The sequence below is a fragment of the Talpa occidentalis genome, unplaced genomic scaffold, assembly GCF_014898055.3.
Source record: "Talpa occidentalis isolate TD23 unplaced genomic scaffold, MPIMG_talOcc4v2.1 talOcc4.5, whole genome shotgun sequence".
Lineage (NCBI taxonomy): Eukaryota > Metazoa > Chordata > Mammalia > Eulipotyphla > Talpidae > Talpa > Talpa occidentalis.
This window is the reverse complement of record NW_023604861.1, coordinates 98,012,829-98,038,946: the sequence shown is the minus strand read 5'-3', so window position 1 is coordinate 98,038,946 and position 26,118 is coordinate 98,012,829. Positions and strand designations below refer to the sequence as shown.

General features: G+C 44.4%; 1 protein-coding gene across 1 annotated transcript in view; it reads left to right on the top strand.

The window, feature by feature from the left end:
- Positions 1-26,118, top strand: part of ACOXL (acyl-CoA oxidase like) — a 301,583-nt gene that overhangs the window by 42,370 nt on the left and 233,095 nt on the right. Inside the window, exons 6-9 of the mRNA XM_037527835.1 lie at positions 1,069-1,183; positions 1,842-1,928; positions 4,016-4,088; positions 8,345-8,477. Coding sequence (XP_037383732.1) covers positions 1,069-1,183; positions 1,842-1,928; positions 4,016-4,088; positions 8,345-8,477 — 408 coding nt within the window. The remainder of the gene's footprint in view (positions 1-1,068; positions 1,184-1,841; positions 1,929-4,015; positions 4,089-8,344; positions 8,478-26,118) is intronic.

Here is a 26,118-nt window from a genome sequence, read left to right as displayed (position 1 = left end):
GTCTTGTTCATGTTCAAGCATACAGTTTGGGCCTGTGGTTAGTTGGGAGCTATTTAAACAACAGACTCACGTCATTGAGGAAAATATTTTAAGGGCCAAGCAGCAGTGGAGGGGGCGAGGAACCCAGTGATTTGTCCAGAAGAGGCAATATCTAGCAGACAGATGTGGACTCATGTTACTAGGGCCTGTAGATCATTGTTGTCACCCTCACAGGTAGGGTTGTTGAGGAGTGAGTGGTATGTGGAAAGCTGAATACATATCACAAGGGATTTTATGGGTTTGGGTGTTAGATTATTTACAAGTCAAACCTCAGGATGAAGTAGTCTATAGAGAATGAAGTTGATAATTAGAGAAAGACTCTGTACATTAAAATAGACAGACTTGGGCCTCCCTGGTGGCGCAGCGGTTGAGCGCTGGGTTGCGAAGCTGCCCGCAGCCTCTGCAGCGCTGGTTCGATTCCCGGCTGCTCCCGGCCACCAGAGGAGGGTCCCACATGGCGCGCAGACCTCTCCTGCCGCCCGCTGCTCCCCTCAGCAGTGTACTTTGGTCCTTCTGCCTGCTCTGCTCCCCGCTCTGGCTCTGGTGAATTCTCTCGCCCTCCCGCGCTTCTGACTGTACCCAGTGCATGTAGAAACAAAACAAACGAACAAACAAATAAATAAATAAATAAATAAAACATGCCTCTATTAATAAAAAAAAAAAAAAAAAAAATAAAATAGACAGACTCAGTCAAATAGCTCAAAATATAAGGGGAGACCAGGGTAGATAGCTCTTAACCATCCCAAATTGTCAACTTGTTTTCCTGATTGAATTATTTGCTGACAAAGCACTTTAATCCCAGTCATTTCCAGAGTTGAGGAGAAGGTGAGCTCCATGTAAATCGAGATGACAATTGAGGTTAACAATGGTGTTGCCCTCACAAGGTTGAGTTGGATGATTTTTGCCTGCTCCTATGCAGTGAAATCACCTGGGTGTGTCCTGCTGTACAACGTGGCAGTAACTCCTTGCCTTGAGTTGCAATGAGCCATAGGAAGGGAAACACTCAGCCAATCTGCTATTTCTGAACAGGAGTTTGTAATCGACACACCGTGTGAAGATGCTGAGAAGATGTACATCGGGAATGCAATGCATGGGAATTATGCAGCTGTCTTTGCCCAGCTCATCATTAATGGAAGATCTCAAGGTTTGTCGTGACAGACACCTAAAATCATTCTCTTTGCTATTTCTTTTTTCCAGTGAGTACTTTACCCGGAAAACCCACTTCACAAGGATGTTTTCAGCCTGTAAAAAAGTCAATGCTAACTTTTTTTTTTTTTTTTTTTTTTTTTAATAGAGGCATGCTTATTTATTTATTTGTTTGTTTGTTTGTTTTTGTTTATACATGCACTGGGTACAGTCAGAAGCATGGGAGGGTGAGAGAATTCACCAGAGCCAGAGCGGGGAGCAGAGCAGGCAGAAGGACCGAAGTACACTGCTGAGGGGAGCAGCGGGCGGCAGGAGAGGTCTGCGCGCCATGTGGGACCCTCCTCCGGTGGCCGGGGAGCAGTCGGGGGATCGAACCGGCGCCGCAGACGCTGCGGGCAGCTTCGCCAGCTTCGCAACCCAGCACTCAACCGCTGCGCCACCGGGGAGGCCCTAATGCTAACTTTTATCTCCTAAATATATATGACAATACAATTTATTGTTATATTTTCACATTTTCACTATTGTGTGTAGTGCACAGTCATAGAAAAAATAAATTACAGGATCAAAATGAATCTATACTGTTTTAGGCAATGCATAAAGCTTTAATTTCTTATTTAAAAAGAATTGTTTAGTAAATGTTTCTTTGTCTTCCTCAGGGCCCCACTGTTTCATTGTTCCTGTTCGGGATGAAAATGGAAACTTGTATCCAGGAGTGACAGCTATTGATATGATGTACAAAGAAGGTGAGTCCCCAGGTGACCCTTTTTTATCCTGGTTTGCACTTCCAGCCTGCTCCCTTCCCCACTCGAGGAGAAGCTAACCTAAATCACCAAAGCAGTGAAGGCATTGACAACAATTCCAGAGAAGATGCCCTGATTTTGAAGCCTGATTAGAGTCTTTTATATAGAACTGTTAGAGAATGTTCAGATTGCCATTTATGAATATGTGTTGGTCTCATTTCCTCCCAGCTTCTTGTATTTTCTAGCAATGAGGCAGCTTTGCCCTGAGTTGTTTGTTCTCCCCTCTCCTCTTGAACTGCAGGCTCTGTGGGGCAGATTGAGGCTGTCTTTCTTGTGCCAGTCTGGTGTTTGTGTCCATGAGGCCCTTGATGAATTCAAAGGGTGCTGGTTTGTTAGGGCTGTGATAGCACAGACTGGCTCAAACAACAAATTTGTTGTCTCAATTCTGGAGGTCTGCTATCAAGGTGGGTTCATTGTGAGGGCTGTGAGGAAGGATCTTTTCAGGCCTCACCCACTAGCTTGTAGGTGACTGCCTTCATGCACACACGGCGGTCTCCCTGTCTGCTTGTTGGTGCTCATATGTCTCCTTTTTATAAGGTTAACTGTCATTGGACTAGGGCACACACTAATGTCCTTATTTGTTTGATTACCCCTATAAAGATCCTATCTCCAATTAAGTTCACATTCACAGACACTAGGAAATATGAATTTTGTCATGACACAATTTAACCCATAAACTGGGTAGAAACAGGTCATACCTGTAGGTTCTACCTGTTGTCTCCAGTCAAAATAAAGCCAAGCCAAGCCAAAGAAACAGGTGGAGGGGGGAAGTAAATAAAAAAAAGAAGTGAAGGGGCAAGAAGGGGAAGGTGATCGTTGGATGGAGGGGTAGTGCCACCCTGGCTGCAGGTGGGTTTGTGAATGTTTTATTTATTTATTTATTAAATATGAGGATCCTCTTTTTTTTTTTTTTTTAAAGATTTATTTATTTTTATACAAGAACCAGGGTACAGGCCAGATGTGCAGGAGGGTGAGATGATTCACCCAAGACAAAGCGGGGAACAGAACAGGCAGACCGACCAAAATACACTCCTGAGGGGAGCAGCGGGCGAGACAGGAGAGGTCTGCCCTGCCTTGTGGGTAACTCCGTGGCCGGTGGGGATCGAACCAGCAGTGCAGAGGCTGTGGACAGCTTCATAGTGCTGTGCTCAACTGCCACCAGGTTGGCCCACCAGGTTGGCGCCACCAGGGAGGCCTGGTTTGTGAATGTTTTAAATGTATCTCCCAGGGGAAACCTGAGGCCTTCCCAGACCCCAGCCTCTTGAAAGCACCTTGCATGTTAAGTGTGGTTGAGCAGAGGGGTGGGCCCAGCTCTTGTGAAGTGGTGCCAGTCATTTAAAACACTGGCAACCTCAGAAAGTCTGCTTTGGTTTCCTTGTAAGCACTTAATGCAAGTGTGTCCTTGTCAAGGGGTGATGTTCTAAATGAAGACACATGCTAAATCAAGATCTCCCCCGCTCCAGATTAGATCTCTCCAAATGTGAGATGAACAAAAAAGTAGACCCCAAACTCTGATAGGTGTCATTAGGAACCAGGTCTGGCAGATTTCAGGAACCAAGAGTCAGCTCAGCTCCCCTGTCCTTGTGGCCATTTTCTCTTGTCTTTCAGGCATTTGCTTTGAAAAATTCACCCTTGTCCTGGGAATAAGTAGTGGGAAGGAGGAGGAGTTTGAGTTCTGCATTATTCAGGGAGTAATTTTCCTGCCTTCTGGTGTGTTCAGCTTGATGTCCTTACAGTTGCCTAAATTCTCCTGATCCCAGTTTGACCAGGTAGGTGTGCCTTTTCTGAAGGCCCCACTTGAGCCCTGAACATGCAGGCTGCACACAAGGCACAGCTCTTCAAGGAAACAAACAAGTAGCATCTCCTGCCCCCAAGCCCTATGTCAAATAGAAAAGCATCAGCCATCCTGGAAGTAAAGCAAAGACTTTGCATTCTAGTGGAGACAGGCCTGGGAAGTAGCAGCGATCGTTTTTTCTGATGTCAGCACAGATGTGTCCCCTGCAGCTCTATTTCATTTCTGTTCTCTCTAGGTCTGCACGGTGTGGATAATGGAATTTTAATATTTGACAAGGTTCGGATTCCAAGGGAGAATCTGCTGGATAAGTGAGTAATTTCCTCCTTAACTGAGATTTCCTATGTATATGATCTCATTGCTCTCCCCACCCAGGCCTGGTTCTTGGATCTCATGGGCTGTGTGTCCAGGTTGTCATCTCCTAACCACTACTATAAATGTATTGACAACTCATTGGAAAATGTAGATAAGAAAATAGAAAAAAATTAAAATGATTCAAATGCTATCACTCATATATGATGTTTGTTACACCTTAATGTATATAGCTTCAGACTTTTCTCTGTGATAAAATATCTAAAGAGATAGATATGTTTGATTTTTACTCAGTCATACACACTAATAAATTCTATTTTTCTGTTTACTATATCAAATGATTTTATTCAACAATGGAACATATACATTATCAATTTAATATTGCCATAGTAGTCCATAATTTATTTAATTAATCCTTTATTATTGGGAATTTAGGCTGTTTCCTTTAAAATTTTTTTGCTGGTATAAACCAATTACTGTAGTGTTATTGCCTCCTTTGTGTTGGCAGGAGATAAGGCACCACCATTTAGCTTTGGAGGCTGTTATAACCAGTACTCCTTGCCCAGAGAGGTTCAGTATCATTTCCCAGCATTCCTCTGTGGGGTCAGGGCAGGTTAAACAGTGAGATGAAGGTTGCTTCTTCTGGTGCATTCTGGGGATAGGAGTTCTTTGCAGAGGCTAAGAAACACCAATTAGCTTTAATTTTCTCAGCAGCATTTCATGTATCCAATAAAAATCCTGAGCCACAGTCATATTTTAATCTGTGAAAAAGCAAGCAATCAGGCTATATATAATCAGCTGTCTCCTTGCTTTCCTGCAGATTTTCTTTTAACACTTTACGCCTTTTAGTTGCCTGTAAGTTCTTGCCAACAGTGAAATGTGGATGCCAAAGTTTAAGAAAAATGTGTGGGAAACAAAGTTAAAATGGACCAAATTCTGTTTGCTAACTTGCCCCTCCTGTGAATTGGCAAGAAATAAAATGGGAACATCAAAGCATTTTTGTAGTTATTCCAGTAGGTGGTAAAGCCCTCAGGCCCCCTTAGGAGCTACCAGTGTCCAAGACAGCGGCTCTGAGTACCACCAACCTCCCCTAGAGATGCATGCAGATTTCCCGGTCACTTATCAGCCTCACTCCACTCTGGGAGATGTGGAAGAGGGGAGGAAAGACAAAGACGTGCAGTTCCCTTGCCCTTACCCACCCTAATGAGATCTTAGTAGCCTGGTCAATCCTCTCAGAAGCTGGACCCACTGGCTTAGCATCCCTCCAATACACCAGAGATTAGAAAGTCAGATTCAACCAGAAAGGAAAATGATAGTGGGCTACATGATATGTAGAAAATATGAGGACATATGGAGGGTTGCGAGTGTTTCTTGACAGGCAAGTTTTGATTTTAAAGGCATTCAATTGGCACTGAAGTTGCCTCCACCACCCCAAGTGCTAGAGAATAGCTGTGGCCACACAGATGTTTTGAGGGGGGAGTCTAACTTTTGGGAAGTTGGTAAATCACTTGATCAATAATGGACAGTAAACAGATGCACAGATTCAATGCAATCTCTCTAAATTTTGCAGAAGGTGAGACACTGATCCTAAAATTCATATGAAAATGAAAGAAACAGAATAACTGACACAATCTTGTTAAAGAAGAACAAAATTGATTTGAAAACTTACTACAAAGCTATCGTAGTCAAGACATTTGGTATTGGCATGGATAGAGGTGTGGATAATAGAATGGCTTGGAGAGTCTAGAAATAAATTCTTATATTAAGTGTGAGCATCAACAAGGATGACAAGACAACTTAATGGGGAAAGATTTGTCTTTTTTACAAATGGTGCTGGGACAACTGGACATAGAGATGCAAAAACAAGAAGTTGGATCTTTACCTCATATCACACATGAACATTAACTCAAAATGGATCCCACATCTAAATGTAAGAAGAAAACACAGGTGTAAATCTTTGTGACTTTGGTGTGAGCAGTGATATTAGATGTGATAGCAAAAGTACAAACACCAAAGAAAAAGGATAGATAAATCAGACTTCATTAAAATGTAAAAAAAATTATGCCTCACTATTGAAGAAAGTGAAAAGATGATTCACATGATGGGAGGAGTATTTGCACCTGCTGGGATGGTTAGAATAAAAGAGATTGAAGATAACACAAAATATGGTATATCTATAATGAAATATCACCAGGCCATAAGTGTTGATGAGCGTGTGGAGATATTGGAATCCTCATCTGTCACTAATGGTGATGTAAAACCTTGTTGCTGATTTAAAAAGAATTTGTCATCGCTTCTCGGCCTTTTGGCTAAGATCAAAGCGTAAAAAAGAATTTGTCAGTTCTTCAAAAGCTTAGAGTTTTTATATGATCTAGACGTTCTGCTTCTGGGTATTATGAAAACACTGTCCAGGAGACACTTGAAAACCTAAGTTCACACAGGGCCTCCCTGATGGTGCAGGGGTTTAAGTCTCAGTGTTATCTATCAAGCTATCGCCAGCCACTGCGGCATGAGTTTGATTCCTGGCCAGGTTGCTAACCCACATGGCACAGCAGACCTCTCCTGACTCCCCCGCTGCTCCCCTCAGCAGTGTAGTTCAGTCAATCTGCCTGTTCTGCTCCACACTCTGTCTCCGGTGAATCCTCTCAACAATCCCTGCCCCCGCACCTCTGGCCTACACCCCAGTTTTTGTATGCATAAATAAATAAACAAACATATATCTTTGAAAAAATAAATTCACACAAAAACTTGTATACAAATGTTCACAGCACAATTATTCATAGTAGCCAAAAAACAAAAAAAAGTGGAAACAACTCACATTTTAGGTGTTGAGTGTATTAACAAAATATGGTACATCTATAATGGAATATCACTGGGCCATAAAAAGGAGTGAAATACCGACGTATGGTACAACATCCATGAACCTTGAAAACAATATGTGGGGCCTCCCCTGGTGGTGCAGCGGTTGAGCACTGGGTTGCGAGGCTGCCCGCAGCCTCTGCAGCACCAGTTCTATCCCTGGCCACCGGCGAGGGTCCCACAAAAAGAAAAAAAAAAAGAAAAAAAAAAGAAAACAATGTGTGTGCTCAGTTAAAGAAAGCAGACACAATTTCAGGTATTGTCTGATTTCAGCTGTGTGAATTGTCCAGAACAGACAAATTCATAGAGGTAGGAAGTGTTGAATGCTTTCCAGACCTGGTGGCTGGGGTGTTTGGGAATGATTTTTTTTTTAAAGATTTATTTTATTTATACAAGATCCGGGGTACAGTCCAGATACATGGGAGGGTGAAAGGATTCACCAGAGACAGAGCGGGGAACAGAACAGGCAGACTGATGAAATACACTACTGAGGGGAGCAGCGGGTGCGACAGGAGAGGTCTGCTCACCTTGTGGTTTGCTCTGTGGCTGGCGGGGATCGAGCTGGCACTGCAGAGGCTGCGGATAGCTTCATAGCGCTGCGCTCAACCACCTGCACCACCAGGGAGGCCCTGGGGAATAATTTTCTTTTTTGGGGGTGAGTAGGGACAGTTTTAGAATTGGATTGTGGTAATGGTTGTACACCTTGCATATATACTTAAAACTATCGAACTGTTCACTTTAAATTAAAGGGGAGAGGGCCTCCCCGGTGGCTCAGCGGTTGAGCGCTGGGTTGTGAAGCTGCCCGCAGCCTCTGCAGCACCGGTTCGATCCCCGGCTGCTCCCCGGCCACCGGAGGCGGGTCCCACATGGCGCGCAGACCTCTCCTGCCGCCCGCTGCTCCCCTCAGCAGTGTACTTCGGTCCTTCTGCCTGCTCTGCTCCCAGCTCTGGCTCTGGTGAATTCTCTCACCCTCCTGCGCTTCTGACTGTACCAGTGCTTGTATAAATAAATAAATAAAATCTTTAAAAAAAAATAAAGGGGAGGACTGTATGCTATGTGAATTATTTCTCAAGCAAAAAAGTGCATTGATGTCTGGTCTGCACACCTGGGCTCCTGGTTGGTTTAATGGTGGTGGTCCTTGTGTCTCTGTCAGGGGCCACCCTAGAGTCTCAGGTTGGTCATGGTGGGAAATCTGTTCTTCCTTTTCCTGAATTGAGCCCTTCTGAGCATCTTCCCCTGCACCCCAATTCTGCTGTCTCATGAGGGAGGTACCAGGGTGCACAAACCTGTGTAACTTTTAAGTGTGCACATGGGAGTCTCCTGACTTGGTTTTAATGGTGCTGTGTTCTTTTTTGTTAACACTGCTTCTCTTTCCCCCTGTCTTTCCCCACTGCAGGTTCGGTTCCGTGGCTCCAGACGGGCAGTACCATTCCCTGATTAAGAACAAGAGTGCAAGATTCAATGCGATGCTGGCGTCACTGACCCCTACGAGATTAGCTGTGACTTTCCAAGCTCTGGGTGCCATGAAGGTATGTGACTATGTCTGTTTTTAATTTATCTCACTGTTTATTCTCTGTGTGTTCCATGGGCTGGGTAACAATTTCAGGAGCTGCGCTTCTCGAGTCATGATTGGTGTAGTGGGGCCAGGATTATTGGTTAGATGCTAGGGAGTGTCGGTTGGCCATTCACAGAGAACATTTCTGCCGCCTTCATACCACGGGATCCCGTTCATCTGCATCCCAGATGTGTGCTGCTGATTATGGTGGGTGGAACATAGGCAGTGTGGCAGTGAACCACAAAAAGATGACCCCGGGAGAATAGGTCGTTCAGAACAAACACATCTGCTGGAAGAGCAACTAAGAGCTGACTCATGTGGGTGAAGGCCTCATGGCTTGGCTGAGTTATTGGGGAGCATTGATGCTCACATGGCTGTTTGGGCTGTGACATTTAGCATCACAGTTTGGAGTCCAACTGTGGGTTGGGTCAGACTTCCAGAAGCCTTCTCTGCCTCCCCTTCCCCTAATCCTCCCATAGATTGGTTTGGAAAGAGCAGCCAGGGGAGACAAATTCTGGAAGGCCCTCCTTCTCAGGGCTCAGCTCTCTCATTCTCTGGAACTTCTCTGTCTCTTTGGATGAGGGCAAAGCCTATTTTAAACTCCATTGAGCTTGGTGAAGCTGGAAAAAAAATTAAGATACCTGTGGATATACACTTGTGACTTGAATCCTGTTTTCCCATCAAGAAGGAATAAATTTCATTCACCTGACTTCAGGCCAGACACCAGTTCGTTGTTTGAATATTAGGGGACTCTTTATTTACTCACTTTCCTGGGGTCTGTCTTGCTTTGCAGAAAGGCTGCCGGACACAAGCAGTGACCCCTGGAGCATGCAGCTGTGGCACTGTAGTAGCCCACACTCAATGCTGAGCCACTGGCCTTATGCCCACCCATGGGTGCTGCTTCTGCACTTGTTTTTTGGTGGCTCTTTGAAGGAGACGAGGTGGGTTGTCAATTCTGAATCCCACATCAGGAGTGGCTCAGCTGCTTCCCTTCTGTGAGTTGTTGGATGAATGAGGCCCCAGGGGAGTCTCGTGATGAAGGTACAGGGGTGCGGCCCAGATGCTAGCACAGTGTCAGTGCTGCGGAGAGTGACTTCTTCAAGTCTACACTAGAAACCATTTCAGATGATTCAGGACTCCAGGAAGAGGCAAAATGAGAGGAGCCAGATGAACTGACAATTTCATGGCAGAGAAGATGGGGTGAACATATGAGTGGGGTTATCTGAAGTGGTGGGTACAGTATCTGCACAGTGGCCCCACGGATGGCAGCGGGGCAGATATAAAACTGCTGGCCAGTGGCTTCGCAGGTGGAGCAGAGACCCTGTGCTGTTATGTACTGGGATAGGTGATGGTGTACAGGGAGGTCCATCTGTTACCTGTTCTCCAGCAGCCCCCTTAGCTCACTGAGGCTGGTGGTGTGCTCTGAGGTGCCGGCCTAGGGCAGTGCAGATGGGGCAGTGTGAGAGGGGGCTTCCAGCAGAGATTTTAAAATCACCAGATCAATATTGGCCATTCTCACAGGTCTGAGGTGGTATTTATGTGGTCACTAATATGTAGAATATAAAGTAACTAAATTAATAGTCGGATAAAGACAAGCTGAGAAACTAACCCTTGATAGCTGACCACAGCACTGAAGCACCAAGGCGGGGCGTGGGGGGGAGCGGTGAGTAAGAACAGAGAGGGAAGGAAGCACAATGGTTTGTGGTGGAATATTGGAGAGCTGGTGGTGGATACACTGTGGTGGTCACACCTGATGGGGATACCCCAAAATTACCTCAGTTAAAAATAAATGAATTAATTTAAAAAATACAGTTAAACATTAAAAAAAACAAACCATCAGATTAGAAGCAGTGCGAGAGGAAACAAAATGGGTGATTTTTAAAAGGTACCCATTCTTCATTTCATTGAACATTATGGAGGGGCCAGCATCCTGCTGACTCTGGAGAGTCTTGGGGGACCACAATTGGATCAGTTCCTTGTCAGGTATCTGGTGCACATAATTTTGTTGCTGACAGTGTGGATTGTGGCCTCCGAAGTTAGAAAACCCTGGGCTGGAATCTCAGTCTGGACATGACCAGCAGTGGGGCCATTGCCAAATCAGTAGCCCCTCTACCCAGTTTCTTTATGGGTGGATGGGCCTTATGATTTGGGTGAGACATGAGTGAGGGTGTGGGTGCAGCCTGCACAGATCAGGTGCTCAGTATCTCAAAGCTGTTACTGATGTGGTGGCTACTGGTGCTGTTGCTGGGAGTGTGGGGGCTGGCTGTAGGAAAGCAGTAAGTGGGCTTTTCCATGCAACAAGCGCCTGGGCTTTGGTCTCCAGGTAACAGGGAATCTGAAACTTTTGGTGGAGGTGTTTTGTGTTCTGAATTGGCGCCCGCCCTGGCAGGAGTCAGACTGCCAGGTAACAGGGAGACTCGGCTTGCCCTGGGCAACACCGATGTGGCTGACCCTGGTGGACAGCGACCCGGGCCAGTGTGATCTCATCGAGAGCTTGTCGCTCAGGCGAGGATGATCTCAGCAGCTCCCCTTGGCAGCTCCTCCTCTCTTACAGCTCAAACACATGACAGATGTTTTCTCGGCTGAAACATAAGACGGCCCTGCTTGTTCTGCTCTTGCTGATGAGTGGAAAAACGGATCCCTTTCTCCTCCGTGCATTCCTTATGTATTAGGAAACTGTCACCACGGCTCCCCACAGTGACATTCGCTCAAGGCTGAGCATGCCCGGTCCTTTTAAACTTTGCCCAGATGTCTTATTTTTCATGGTTATCTCTCATTTTCATAATGTTTCTCAGTACTTTCAGATTTTCTCTTAAAGCCTTGCCATATTAGCCGTCCTCTAACTTGTGTCCAGAATGCCATGCCAAATTAAATGATTAGCAGGAACAAAAGGAAAAGGAAACGGAGATGTTTGGCGGGGCTGGGAGTTGGGGGTCTGAGTGGGGGCAGCCTAAATGGGGAGGCTGGGAAGCCTTTTCAGAAGGAGGAAGGAAGGTGGGGAGAGTCACTGTGAGTTTGGAGGGTGAAAGTAGAGGGACTGTGAAATGTAAGTGGTCTAGCCCATTGTTTCAGGTTAATTTTGTATGGAAGTAAGTATTTTTGCAAAAGATAAGCAGGTCCCCACTATCCAAGAGTCTCCCTAACCTTTTAAAGCAGCTGCTAAATAGGTTTGTCTCACCTCCAGGGGTTCAGCAGCTGGGGGATTGCGGGTGGGTGGGAGAATCTGCATTTCTAATAAGTTTCGGGGTGGTGCCCACATTACTGGTGGAGGGCTACACTAGGAGAAGCCCTGCTCAGAACAGGTGGGTGCAGTGCTGAGTGCCCAGCACAATCCCAGTCCCCTTGTCGCCCTCCATGGCCTCCCAGTGCTCCCAGGATCAAATGTTCCTTTCTGTGTCTGGCACCCCACCCCCCCTTTCATTTTGTCCTGCTCACCTCATTTCCATGCTCTCCTGGCCATGGCCTTGCTTTTCCTTCTGGCGTGGGCTTTTCTTTTCCTGCTGTGCCGCCTAGCCAGCCTTGCCCACCTTTTGCATGGGTCCTTTTCGTGTACACTTCAGAGCTCAGGCAAGTGTCCCTTCTTGAGAAAGACCACGCCATGTCTGGGGTCCCCATCATCTGTTCCCAAGGCACTGCATACCCCCATCCCCTTCCAGGGTTTATTACGTTGATAATTAACTAATGGTATGAGATGCAGCTTCTGTCTTCCCTGCTAGCCATGCAGGCAGGGCCTCTGCTGACCTTTCTGCTGCTGTGTGTTCAAGGTCTGAGGAATGAATTAGAATTCGCATGGAAAGCCCCGCCATGGTTGTTACTAGGGATAAGTGCTCGATGTGTGTTTGTTCTGCTCACACGCCCACCCTCAGCTCATTTCCTGTTGACTGGGAGATGTCTGTGAGTTGCTCCCTCGTCCTGAGTCTGCAAGGCCCCTTCCCCCCGCTCCCCCCTCTTCAGGTCGGCCTTATGTGCGAGTGCTGGCTCGAGCCACTGCAAGGAAGCTCTGTGGTCGAGCGCTGCAGTTGGGAAGGAGGCCCCATGGTCAGGAAGTTGTGGGGTGGGTGTGCATTACTGGGGGCACCAGTGACGTTCAAGGGCCTTCCTGCGGGGTCTGGAGGTTGAGGATAAGTCAGGACTCCTGAACTGTCTCTACAGGAGTGTGGGAGGGAGAAACCCACTGCCAGAACGGGACCCGGGTGTTGGGCCATTCCAGGCCCCCCAGAAGGCTGTGAAAGCCCCGCTCCTGTGGAGACAGCTATTACTGCACTCATTTCTTTGAGTGAAGAGAATGGGCGACCTTGTTTGTCTCACCCGCTTTTGGTGAATCTGCTGTGTGCCTGATTAGGTCACTGAGGGGAGGAATACTGCAGAGCACATCCTGGGGGGAGGGACAGTCATGTGACTCTCCCTGATGGCAGGGTGGGGCCACTGCTCCCAACTCTGGGTAAGGAGAAAACCTGGTGGTGTCCCACCAAGCCCCTTAGAGATAGATTCAGAGTCTATGCTAAATCTATGGGTGTGACATGAGGTGCAGTAGGCCTGGGTCCTAATTTCAATTTATCTGAACTTTATTTTTCTTCCCCCAAAAAGAGGCAAAAAAGTTGCCACCTTCTGGGAGCATTGTAAAAATTCAACGAATTACTGAGTTTCTTTACCTCCCCTCCCCCACTGCCACTACTGCTATTATTACTATCACAAACCATGTATTAGCTCATTTCTCCTTGTAACAACTCTGAGAGGACTCCCTTGGTACACCCGTGTGCATCTGTTGATTCTGATGGACCTTTATAAGGACATAAATGGCCCCATTTGTGGAAGGTTGGTCACAGCATACTGTATACTTAAGATTGCTGTGTGGATGTTAAGATATAATAGAATTAACTGGAAATAGGGGCAGCTCAGTATGGTCAGTGAATACTTAGAAGCTGGAGGTGCTTGGGCACATGCTTGGGCTGCTGAATTAGCTGAGTTACAACTTGAGGTTTTGAAGGCCATGAGCTGGCCAGCGTGTCCTTGGGTGAGGAAGAATGGCACCACAGGGATCAATCAGGACTGTAGCTGGGGGATCCTGGTCCTCTTCCTCATCTCAGCCTAGCTCCCTGCACTGAGCCAGACACAGGGAAGAAGCCCCATGTGAGTTTGTTCAGTTGAGATGGGATTGGCATGCATGGAAGCAGTTGGAATGTGGTGCCTACTCTACACCCAGCAGGGAGGCCATTAAGAGTATGGACTTTGGAACCAGCCTCTGATTTTGCATCCTGCCTCTTTGCAACACCTTGGCCAGTTGCTGAACCTCTGCATGCATCTAAAATCATTATTTATTTATTTATTTTAATGGTGATTGTGTGTGTGATTCTTTTTAATTATTTAATTCTTTTATACAGAGAAATCACTTGGATTGATCTATTTACAGGTTTTTTTTGTTTGTTTTCATTTTCACTGGCCAAATATATTTCACAAAATAGTCAACATTTACTTGGATGGATCAACATTGTAAATCTGTCATGACAAAATTTTTAAGACTAGGATCTCATTTTAACAGAAACATTTTACAATAAAAGATTAAACAGTCTTTTTTCCATCATATGAATATATCGGCCAAATAATGCAATACGGTCAAATTTCCAACATCATTGTTTCTCTTCAAACCCATTATTTGCAGGTTTTATAAACCAAGGCAAATAAAATTCATTTCCCTTCAAACTTTCTACAACTTACTACATACCCTCAATTTTAGCTTTTTCTTCAGCTAAAATTATTAACAACACTCTCTTACAAGGCCTGCATGAGTTAATACCTGTGAGGGACTTACACCAGTACCTGCATATACTGAATTACCAATATACAAGGCTCTTATTATTAGAAGGGACATGGAAGCTTATATAACCAAGTTCAGGTATACTGATGAGTAGAATGATGTCTGAGACCGTGAAGGTAACAAATAGGGTACAGAGTACATGTTTACCTCTCAGTTGTGGTGGCTGCTTAGAGTCAAGGGTGGAAAATTATGAGGCCAAGTTTGGACATGGCTGAAAGTGGCTGTGGTTATGGTTAGACACAGGTGTGGGATAGAGAGAGGTGGGGTGCATGCCATTTGACCTTCTTCCTGGGGTTCAGTGAAGGACGTTGGTCTTGAGAGAAGAGAGATGGACTGACCATCTGAGTCATAAAGGTTGCAGGATGTAGGCAGTGGTCAGCTTTTTCCTGTCTGCTGGGGCTGAAGGGAGAGCAAAGGGAAGAAATTGGTTTTAGGTGGGACGCTGGGAACCTGTGATAGTCACATAACATGACCTTTTCTGACAGTGAGCCTTGTTGGACATGAATAGAGAGTCTGTGGAAGGTGGTAAGAGACCATTTCTTCAAGAGAGTCTCCCCCCTAATAATGGGGCCTTGAGGGATATTGTATCCTTGAATGACCTTCAAGACCGTCTGACTGTAAAGGTTCATGGGGGGTTAGAAAACCAGGAAGAGGAGATAGGGGAATCTTCGTCTCCTTTGAGCACTCCTGGACCTTTAACCATGAGGGATGTGGTGCTGCGAGGCTTGGACCAGTCCTGCTTTGGGTGAACACACAGCAGAGCAGACTGTATGTTCCTGTTGTTTTGTTTAGGGGTTTTCCCTTCACTTAGGCTCTGACACACCCCAGTATGCCCCTGATGTCCATGTTCTTACCATATTCTGGCCCCTGCACTTCACTCTGCAGTGCCATGCCTCTGCCTGAGTGACTTGCTGGGGCTGTGGCTGGGCAGGTGGCATCAGGGTGACATTCTACTTGCCCTGGTGACCAGATGCTATGACACTTTCCTCTGAGTTGAAGCCCACTTAGATTCCTTAGATTCCTAACCTCAATTTTTGTGGTTACTACTAAAAAACTTACCAGATTCTTGCTTATTTAATTCTTGGTAGGAGGCAAGAATTCTATCTTCTGGAATCATTTTGTGTTCATGTCTTCTTGTCACTTTAAATAAATCACATTTTTTGATCATTACTAACTGAACATTTAGTGGAAAGTGGTCTGTCTCTTTAGTCTTAGTGCAGGGCCTAGCAGAGCACTGAATATCCTGGAAGTCTCTTTCTTTTTTCCTTTCCTACTTCCTTCAACCCATCTCTCCAGCCACCCATCCTTTTATTTATCCCCCCATATACCCATCTGCTTACCTGTTCTATTCCTCCTTTCCTCCCTCCCTGCTTCCACTCACCCCACCTATCCTACTGCAAAGATTCTGAACATAAGTGTGATCAGTTCATATATCATTTCACAGTTATGGAGAGCTATGGAATGTTGTAGAGAAAAAGTCACCCACCAGATGGACACATTTGTGACACTGCCAGTCATCTTTTCTCATGGAGGTTGATGTTGGACAGTTAAAAATGGCATTTCATTCTGTGTTTGTGTTTTCAGATGTATTATGTGTCCTTTGAGGATACAGGTTCACACTGCTCCTCTTGTTCTATTCAGCTTGTAGTTATTCTTAGTACATACACACCACGCACACACAGACATGCATGCAGAGTAGCAGGACTTGCTCAGTTCTGGGGAAGTCCTGTGGGATGAAGGACTTGGTCTGGTTGGTCCTCAGAGGGGCCATCTGTGATATTTATGTTTCCAGTTTCCTGATACAGAAACTCCCTGAGGTTGACCACCAGAGGGTGACAAATACCAATAATGACATGCAGATTATTTTTCCTTTATATTTACTTACTTTTATGTGTAAAAAGTGATTGGAATTTTGTTGTTCTCATCAGTTTAGCTTCTTATCAGTAATGAATGTTGATTTTTACAAAGTGATAAATAGTATGAGAATGGAGGTCCATCTGACTGAGCCTGGCTCCAGACCAAGGCTGTAAATAGGATGCAGAATAATCTTGATGATCCTTCAGGATAGAATTTTCTTTTTCATCGAGGTAAATTGGTTTACAACATTGTTGTAATACAGAGGGATGGGATCACACTTCCTCAGATGTATGCTCCCACACCACACCCACCACCAAGGCACCCATAGTCCTCCACCATAGTTCAGTGGGCCCCTACACATTTTGCTCTCTCCCCTCTACCTCCTGCTCTGGTAATCTTAATTATACAGGGGCCTCCCCGGTGGCGCAGCGGTTGAGCGCTGGGTTGAGAAGCTGCCGGCAGCCTTTGCGGTGCCGGTTCGATCCCCAGCTGCTCCCCGGCCACCGGAGGAGGGTCCCACATGGCGCGCAGACCTCTCCTGCCGCCCGCTGCTCCCCTCAGCAGTGTACTTCGGTGCTTCTGCCTGCTCTGCTCCCCGCTCTGGCTCTGGTGAATTCTCTCACCCTCCCGCGCTTCTGACTGTACCCAGTGCTTGTATAAACAAACAAACAAACAAACAAATAAATAAATAAAAAAAAAACATGCCTCTATAAAAAAAAATAATTAAAAAAAAATTAATCTTAATTATACAGCATGTAATTTGACTCATAATTGTCTTAAAAATAAGTTTTCAGTATTTTGGGTAGGTGCGAAAATTGTTATTTTTTGTGGATTTTCCATGGCAGTTATTTACATCTTTAACAACTGAAATGTAAATATTTATTTTTTAAAATATATACTGTTGCCTTTCTCTACAAAGAATCATAGATGAATGGTAGATGACATGTATATTTGAGATGGATATTTGAAAGACTTGACAGTTTGAATTAACCTTAATTCCATGAAGTTGGGTTGAATGCCTTCCTTGGACCGGACACTGGGCAGGGAGCAAAGATACCCTGGGGTGGGTGTGCACTTTGCTGGGCCTGGAAGGTGTTCAGGTAACTGAGCTACACTATAAGAGGCTTCTCTCTGAGGAGTCCTTCAGGAATTATGCTAGGGGAGGGGGGATGGTGGTGGTATTGAGAATAACACTTCATTATGAGAGTTATGTTGTGGCATGGCTGCTGTGTGGGAGGTAGTTGCCAGTATAGATGGTTTCCAAGCTGCTCTGAGCCTGAGTCATCCTTTGGGGGGCTTGCTATCCCTGGTTCTAGCAGCCTGCTCACTTAGGGGCAATAGCAGGGCTGCCCAGGCTGCAGTGGTGAGGAACCTCTTTTCTGCATGCAAGTCCTGTTGCTGGTCTCTGGTAAGCATCGTCTGTGCCACCGATGATTCCACATGGATGATCAGTGGCTAGTTTGCTGTACTTAGGAACTTTTCACCTGAAACATGATATTCCATGTGGCACAGATACTTGTGCAGATCACTGTCCCTTTTCCTCCCTTCCCATTTCATCCCTCTGTTCCTTGTTCCTGAGGATGGGTCCATCCTCAGGAGAGAAACACAGTGGTAGCTCAAGCCACAGCCAGGTGGTAACTCAGGTGCGCTGCTTGTTTCCTGTTTGAGTACATGTTCTGATCATTCACACATAATCATTCATCTAATTGGCACAGTATCCCTGTGAGGTTGACACTGTCAAGGTTCTCATGTTTCAGATGAGGAAACTGAGCTGTAGAAGGAAGTGACAGCCTGCCCAGAGTTCCCTAGGCCTTATTCTCCGTCAATCTGGCTGAGAGTCAGCCCTTACCCTCATGGGGATGGCTTTCATAATCATCAAGTGAGCTTTTTTTGTGTGTTTGGAGTAGACCCTATGCCCTGGTGTTCCCGCTCTAATTTGGCAATCAGTTGTCCTTGCTTTGGTTAACCAAACTGAACCAAAGATTTAAAAAACGTGTTGTCCACATTGAAAAACATGATGATATCACCCAAACTGGGATTAGGTAGATGCCAAATAGTTAGTGGCTGGGCCAGAATCCAGGCTTCCTTCCCCGCTGTGACTGGGCACCTGTTTTATTTTTTAGTGGCACAGCCAAGTTTGCCTGATAGCCGAGTGTCACCAAGGCCTTGAGAGTCTGCAAGTTGGAGCAAGAAGGAGGGGAGGGGAGGGGAGCTGGGCTGATCTGGCTTTTACATTGAGTGTTCTTTCGTGGGGAAAAAGTTTATTTGTAATGAACATTTACTGAGGGTGTACAACTTTGAACTCAGCCCAATGGAATGGTTTTGAATATATTTGTCTACTATAGTGAAATTTAATAAGTTAAAAAAAGTTCACATGTTCTTAGATAAATTGTAAAATGTGAACTAGGCTATTGAAATGTATATCTGCAAAGCCGTTCTATGATCTAAGAAGAGAAACAAAATGATGGTTAGTGGAAATTTGTGTATTATAGCTCTCTTGATTTATCAATTCTAGACATTTTTACTTTTCTGCTATGAGAGATGAGTGATTAGTTCACACCAGAACCTCCCTTCAGTTTCTCCCCTGACTATTTTTTACTTATACATTTTAGTCCTCTCAAGGATTAGCATAGCACCTGTAAATATTCTTAAGTATTCATTTCCTATCCAAACAACTCTTATTTCTTGACTCCTTCCCTCTGCCCCCCACTTACTACCTCTGTTGGCTGTACCATTCACTTTTATATTATCAAGGCTGAGGCTTTTGCATTTTATTCTGTAACTATAATCTATCTTCTGGAATTTAGGTTATATTATTATGGCCAGAACTGTGAAATATTGTTCACCATAGAACCATGAAGTATGTGAGGATTGTATTTCCTCTTTATAGGTCCAGTGTCCTGATACCTTTGTACTTTAAATAACAATATTTTCAGCATCAAGGTCAAATGGAGTCACTTTTCTTACACTATAAATTATTCAAAATCTTATCACACTTTTTTTGCTATTTATATTACTGTATTTTTGTAAGTTCTTTGGTTTCTTCAATTGCTTTCTTTTTTTCTCCCTCTGAATAGAAATATATGTCTTTATCACATTACCACCATATAGTGTCTTATAGCTTCTTGCTCATTTTGTCTGTTACATGGAATTCATCCCAGTAGTCTCCTTGAAGGTCTTATGGAGCCCACGGATTTCATGTTATAATTTTTTTTTAATAGAGGCATGTTTTATTTATTTATTTATTTTTGTTTGTTTGTTTATACATGCCCTGGGTACAGTCAGAAACGCGGGAGGGTGAGAGAATTCACCAGAGCAGAGCTGGGAGCAGAGCAGGCAGAAGGATCGAAGTACGCTGCTGAGGGGAGCAGCGGGCGGCAGGAGAGGTCTGCGCGCCATGTGGGACCCTTCTCCGGTGGCCGGGGAGCAGCTGGGGATCGAACCGGCGCCGCAGAGGCGGCGGGCGGGCAGCTTCGCAACCCAGCGCTCAACCGCTGCGCCACCGGGGAGGCCTCATGTTATAATTTTGACCTATTGTTTCTAAACCCGATGTACAGCCATCATTATGTAAATATTTTTCTTTTTGTGTATTTCTGGAAATAGTTCAGTTTTTTTTTTAAATTGTATTCCCTATTGTTCTTTTGCTTGGTACTCAAGTAATTTCCCCTGGAAGGTATATGGATGGCCATATTTTGATTCTTCATATGTCTGAAATGGTCTGTATTTTGCTCCAACACAGGCATTAGAGAAGAATGTAATATTCATACTTAAAATACATATGGTACCATACCCCCAAGGAGAATAATACTCCCTCACTTCTCTGAGGATATGTGGACTGTTTGCATCTCTCTCTCTCTCTCTCTCTCACACACACACACACACATACACACAAACACACACAAACACACAAACACACACACACAGTTTGTAGTGGATAGAAAATCTTGCATGCATTGTAGGGAATTCCTCTGGATCAGAGTTGGTGGAGTTTGGAGAGGTTGTGGCTGGAGTAGGAGGAGGTAAACTGAGGAACAATTGCTCCCAGCACTCAAAGACTGGCCCTGGACAGGGTTCCTGGAATAGCTTTTATTTGCTGCTTAGAAGATTCAGAGGGAAGTAGGTCTTACCTTGACTTCCAATGTGGGTTACTGGGAATGCCACCTTCCCGAGGGGTGGACCTGTGTCTTCTTGGTCACTTCTGTCCCCTCTGAACTTAGAACAGGACCTGGTACTTAGTAAGCACTTAGTGAATGAATGAATAGATGGATGGATATACTGGGTAAAGAGAAAGCTTCTTTGGAATAAATCAGTCCAGGTCATAGCTTCATGGAGATCAGATATGAGTCATTTGATGGCATTTTAAACGTATTAAGGGCACTGGCACCCTGATCTGAATCTTTAAGAAAAATAAAGGCATGCATTCTCCATTTCTTATGGTTTGAATATATAGCCATATCTTTGTTTTATAACTTTGGAACTTGCTCACATCAGGGTATTTTCAGTCCAGGCAGGCGTGTATATGGGCAGAGACTATTTTGTTTTTTATTTCCTGCAGATCTCACTTGCTCCCTGACTCACCCTTGCATATTGCTCATGGGTGAGCCTCATGGGTCTGACGACATTGTCAGTGTGACTGGAGTGCTATTCTGGGCGGATGACGCACAGGTCCGGGGATGGTCTCTCTATTTCTCTTTAGACTTCCATGTAATAGGATTAAAGTTTCAGAAAGCAGCTCTGGCCCCAAACTTTGGAGGAGCTGGGTTAAAGGCAATTCTTTCTGGGTGAGGGAAATCGAGTATAGAGAAATTGATCTCATACTTCAGAAATATGGACCTGATTGCAGTTCCTCAGACAGGCTGCATCCAGCTCTGCACAGACTGTTTTACTGCCCAAGCCCCTCGCTGTCTTCCTCTTTCCTGTTTCCCCAGAAAACCTTCTTGCCTTATGGCTGCCTTTCCTCCATGGAGCAGTCATGACACCCTAATTACCCCCACCTCAGGTGTTAATTGTTGTCTGCTGCTCTTAACTATTCAAGGGCAGAGGCTCCACACAGCACCAGCACAGAGAAGGCCCTAGCACATAGCGTGAACTGAGTTTGGTTGGCCCTGTGGACTCCCCAGGCCATCACAGTGTCTTTGTTCTAATGAAATGGAGGACAAGGGGAGTGCAGGTGCCACATGCTGACCGTCCACAGCAGGCCAGGCCTTTGGTGCTTTGCGTGCATTTTCTCACCCAGTACTCACAGCAGCTCTACCGTGAATCCCATTTTACAGATGAGAAGTTAGAGACCCATGAAGTGAGACTCATGAAATTGGCAGGGGGAGGACAGCTCATGTGGGACAGTGTAGTACTGTGTTCACGCTGTCCTAGAGGGTCCCCACTGAACTCTTGCTAAGGACCCTCTGTTTTAGGCTGCACTGGAGAAGGTGTGCTGGACATGGGGCAGCATCTTAGGTTTCTAGAAACTTTGATGTCTCTTTCTTTATTGAGGTCACATTAGTTTATAACACTATATGATTTAGAGGAATAGTTTCATGCCTCCTTAAATATATGTCATCACACCTCTCCCACCATCAAGCACCCATAGTTTTTTTACTCTAGGCCATTTGGTCCCCTCCCCACTTTGTTTCCATCCCACCCACTTTCCCCTGTAGTAGCCTCAATTCTGAAACCGTATTTCTAAGGTTTGTTTTGGTTTGGTTTTGTCAGTTCCTTTATTTTTCCCCCTCTCTCTATATGAATGAAATCATCCAGTATTTATCTTTCTCCTTCTAATTTATTTCACTTAAGCTCCATCCAGGTTGTGCAAGTGGCAAAAGTTCATCTCTTTTTTATGGCTGAGTAGTATTCCACTGTGCATGTATATCACATCTTAATCAACTGCTCTGTCAGTGGGCATTTAGGTTGTTTCTGTAGCTTGGCTATTGTAAATAGTGCTGCAGTGAACAGAGGAGTGCATATGATCTCTTTAAATGAGTGATTTTGTATTCTTCTGGTAAGTACCTAGGAGTGTAATTGCTGGGTCATAGGGCAGATCTTTTAAAAATATTTTTGAGTAACTTCTATACTTTTTGTTTCCATGTCTCTTGCTTGGGTAACCTTAGAACCCTGAACCCACATGACCATGTGAAATTCTGGGCATTTAATTCTGCTTTAATTAATTTAATTTAAATTAATTAATTTAATTCATGATTGTGGGGGTGGCCCTACACTCTAACTTGAATTTGTTTCCTGGGATATCACAGGCCAGTTGGTCAGGGTGATGGGCATGAATACTAGAGCGACCCTCTTGGGTTGTCTTACCTTTATTAACCTTCGTCTTATAGTGAGTAGACTTTTAAAAAATATTTGCATATCTCATTTCTTTGTCTAATTAGTGTTGGAAGAACAGTGTCCCAGTTTTCATGCTTGAATAAATAACTGTCGTGGGGAAAGCTCTAAGGGGCTGGTTCACTGTGGCACTCCCTCTTCCTCTCTTGTCTTTGGCATCTCATCCAAGCTTTGTTTCAGTCAATGCTCCAAACTCTGTTTTTATTTTATTTTTATTTATTTATTTTTTAAAGATTTATTGTATTTATTTATACAAGCACTGGGTACAGCAGAAGCGCAGGAGGGTGAGAGAATTCACCAGAGCCAGAGCGGGGAACAGAACAGGCAGACTGACAAAATACACTGCTGAGGGGAGCAGCAGGTGCGGCAGGAGAGGTCTGTGCTGTGTGGGACCCTCGCCGGTGGCCGGGGATCGAACCAGCGCTGCAGAGGCTGTGGGCAGCTTCACAGCCCAGCGCTCAACCGCTCCGCCACCAGGGGAGGCCCCAAATTCTGTTTTTAAAAGAACAAATCTTGTCAACCAGATGATACCTCCTATCACCATGAAATATCTCCCACATTTAGAGGAGATCTTTGTTAGTGCTACCTACAACATGGTCCTGAGTATTAGATCACTAGACATGCTTAATATAAATGGCTACTGTATGTTTACATTCTATTTTAAAGTAAATGGAATTAAAAAAGGTTGGGGGAGGGGTTAAAGTATTACCCCTGATTTAACCCCATCTTTATGTGACCTTAAAAATCCTCTGATTTAAACAATGAAGTAAAAAAAAAATAAAAAATGAAAAAAAATCCTCTGATTTATTCACTACAGATGAACTAAAGGTACCACAGCATTGCAAGATTTGGAGGCTAGAACACGGATATAAGTTCCTGTCCTGAAGGGGTTTTCAGTTTGTTGGAAGAGCAGAGTATAGACCTGACAGATCCTATGGCAATGTGGGTGCCCTGGGAGCAGGCTGAGCCCCATGACCAGCCAAGGCCAACTTTTAAAATTTTTTTTTTTTTTACATCATTGTTCATTTTGAAACAATATTTGCTTCCCCCCACCCCTCAGGTGTAGTCCCCATAGAATTTCCTTCCTCAGTGCACCTGTGCACCATCACTTCAGTCCCCTGTGCTCCTTCCTCCCTCCCTCTTACCCCTCTCCCTCCGCCTCCCCTGCAGAATGTCTCTGATTTATTGTCTGTTTTTGCTTTGTTGTGTTTTGTATTGTTATTGTTTTTTTACACTGATGTCTTATTTGTTTCCCCTATATTCCTATTATAAGTGAAACCATCCGATATTTTTCTTTTTCCTTCTGGCTTATTTTAATGAGCATAAATTCCTTCTAGTTCCATCGACGTTGCTGTGAATGGCCTGAGTTTATCTTTTTGATTGCTGAATAATATTCCATTATGTATATATACCACATCTTCTTGATCCAGTCATCCATTTTTGGGCATTTAGGTTGTTTCCAGGTTTTACCTATTGTAAATAGTGCCATCTTATTGATGCGCTGAAGTTAGAAGCCAGCCTGCTTGACTTGTTGGACAGGTGTGAAGAGGACACTGTGTTATGAGAAGCATACTTTTCATGATACTGGAGACTATAGTTCACTCAGTGCACTGAGTATTGTAGATTTCTGGGCTTTATTTCTAAATAGAGACCCATACAAATGTAGTCAGTCTGGGGTGCCGGGACAGTAAAGGAACCTGATATGATGCCATGCTAGGAACTGTTGGAACATCTGGGGGTGCTTGGTTGGGAAAAAAAAAGGTGAGGAAGAAGAGGGCTTGATGAGACCATAGAAGACCCAGTCTTGACTGGCCCATGTTTGTGGCTGTGCTAGGTGATGTAATGCTGTAGTTTGTCCCTGGGACAGTGGTAGGGAAATGGGAAGGTTGGGTTGGCCCAGACTTGGAAATTTACCAGTTTTGTTGTAGAAGGATAGAGTGGAGCGGTGAAATGACAGCTGCTGGAAAGGCATGAATCAGAGGAGAGCAGGAGATGAGGGTGATAAGGGCGCTGGTCAGAGGGAAAGTTTCCCTCCTTGACCCAGAGTATGATTAGGAATTTCTAATGAATAACATATATGACCTGTTTTCAGATCTCATTTCCCAACAAAGATAAGGCATCTGTATGAAAACTTTACGTCAAGAATGGCTGTCATACCTCATAAGCTGGATTTTACCCAACTGTGGCTTTAAGTGCAATCCATTAAAGCTGGGATCTCAAAACCTAGCTGGCCTAATGGTCATGTGCCTTAACTTGGAGATCAGTTATTTCCCCAAGGAGCCCTGGCTCCTTTTATCAAAAAATGATATTAGAAACCAAGATTTGGGTGCTAGGTGTTCTGTTACTACTGGAGTATTGTTGCTACTGGAGTATCTCCGTTGGTAGAGCAGGAAATATATGCTTGAATACTAACTAGTGTATATGCAGCTGTCTATGAATATGTATCATTTATATCTGTATTAAGCTAAACATGAGTTCATACTGATATTTCAACTCTAATCCATTACCACATAGATCATTCTAGACTTCTCCCCTTGTTTGTCTAAACCTCTTGCTCCAACACTGAGAAACTGAGCTCCAACCATCTGCCATCCATTTACTTAATTGTTCAATTCCAGTTTACATGTATAGTGGTTTCAGAATTGTTAACTCATACCCCCAGGGGAAACAGCTTTCTTTCTAGAGTACAGTGCTGGTGTTCAGTTCATCTTGCTTTTAGTCTTATAGGCTACACTCAGCTCCAAAGTTACTTAGTAACTTAGTGTCCTCTACCCCCTTCAATGAGTTTGTTTCACTGTTTGTAATCTAGTGAGATTTTTTTTGGGTCACAATATGCATACCAACCTGGGATCCTCACAGATTTTAAATGACTTTAAAAAAAGCCTATATTAAGTTTCACTTTTTGTACTGTAATGGTCTATAGATTTTGACATATTAGAAATGAATTTATGCTTGCCTTTTTTACTTAACACTATTTCTTGCAGATCTTTCCAAGTTAGTATATACAACTTCCTGAACCTTCTAAATAATGCATAGTAGCCCAGACTAGATCCAGACTTCTCCTGGTGGACTCTTGGATTGTCTCCATAGTTTTGCTTTTAGAGACAGAGATGCATCAAATGACCTTGTACCTTATACTTGACTTTGAAGTCTTGGTGGAGAAATGTCTTGGGCCCCCAGTGACAGTGAAAGGTTTTCACAGAATCCTGAAAAGCATGAGCTCAGCTTCTTTGTGGTTGACTGAAGGCCTGGGCCATGTTTAGGAGCACATCCAGTGACAGGAAGGGGTGGAGGAGAGGGGATATGTGAGGAGTGGCAAGTCTTGCGGAGTCCTTAGAGATTGCTTCAAAGTGCTCAGCTGAAAAGACTTAGGGGAGCCTGATGCTAAAGGTCAGCCCCACAGCCACATAAAAGTGGGTGCTTTATTTAATTGCCCATTTCCAAGTTGGTTGTTTATCAACAAAGACATCTTTTGACAAAAAATATTCATCAAGTTAAAGGAAAATTGTCTCTTGACTTCTCTCTCCTCCAATTCCTCTTTCATAAGATGAACCTTTTGGAAGCATCACAGAGGATGTCCCCTCCTTGTTCACACCATGCTGAAATCTGCATT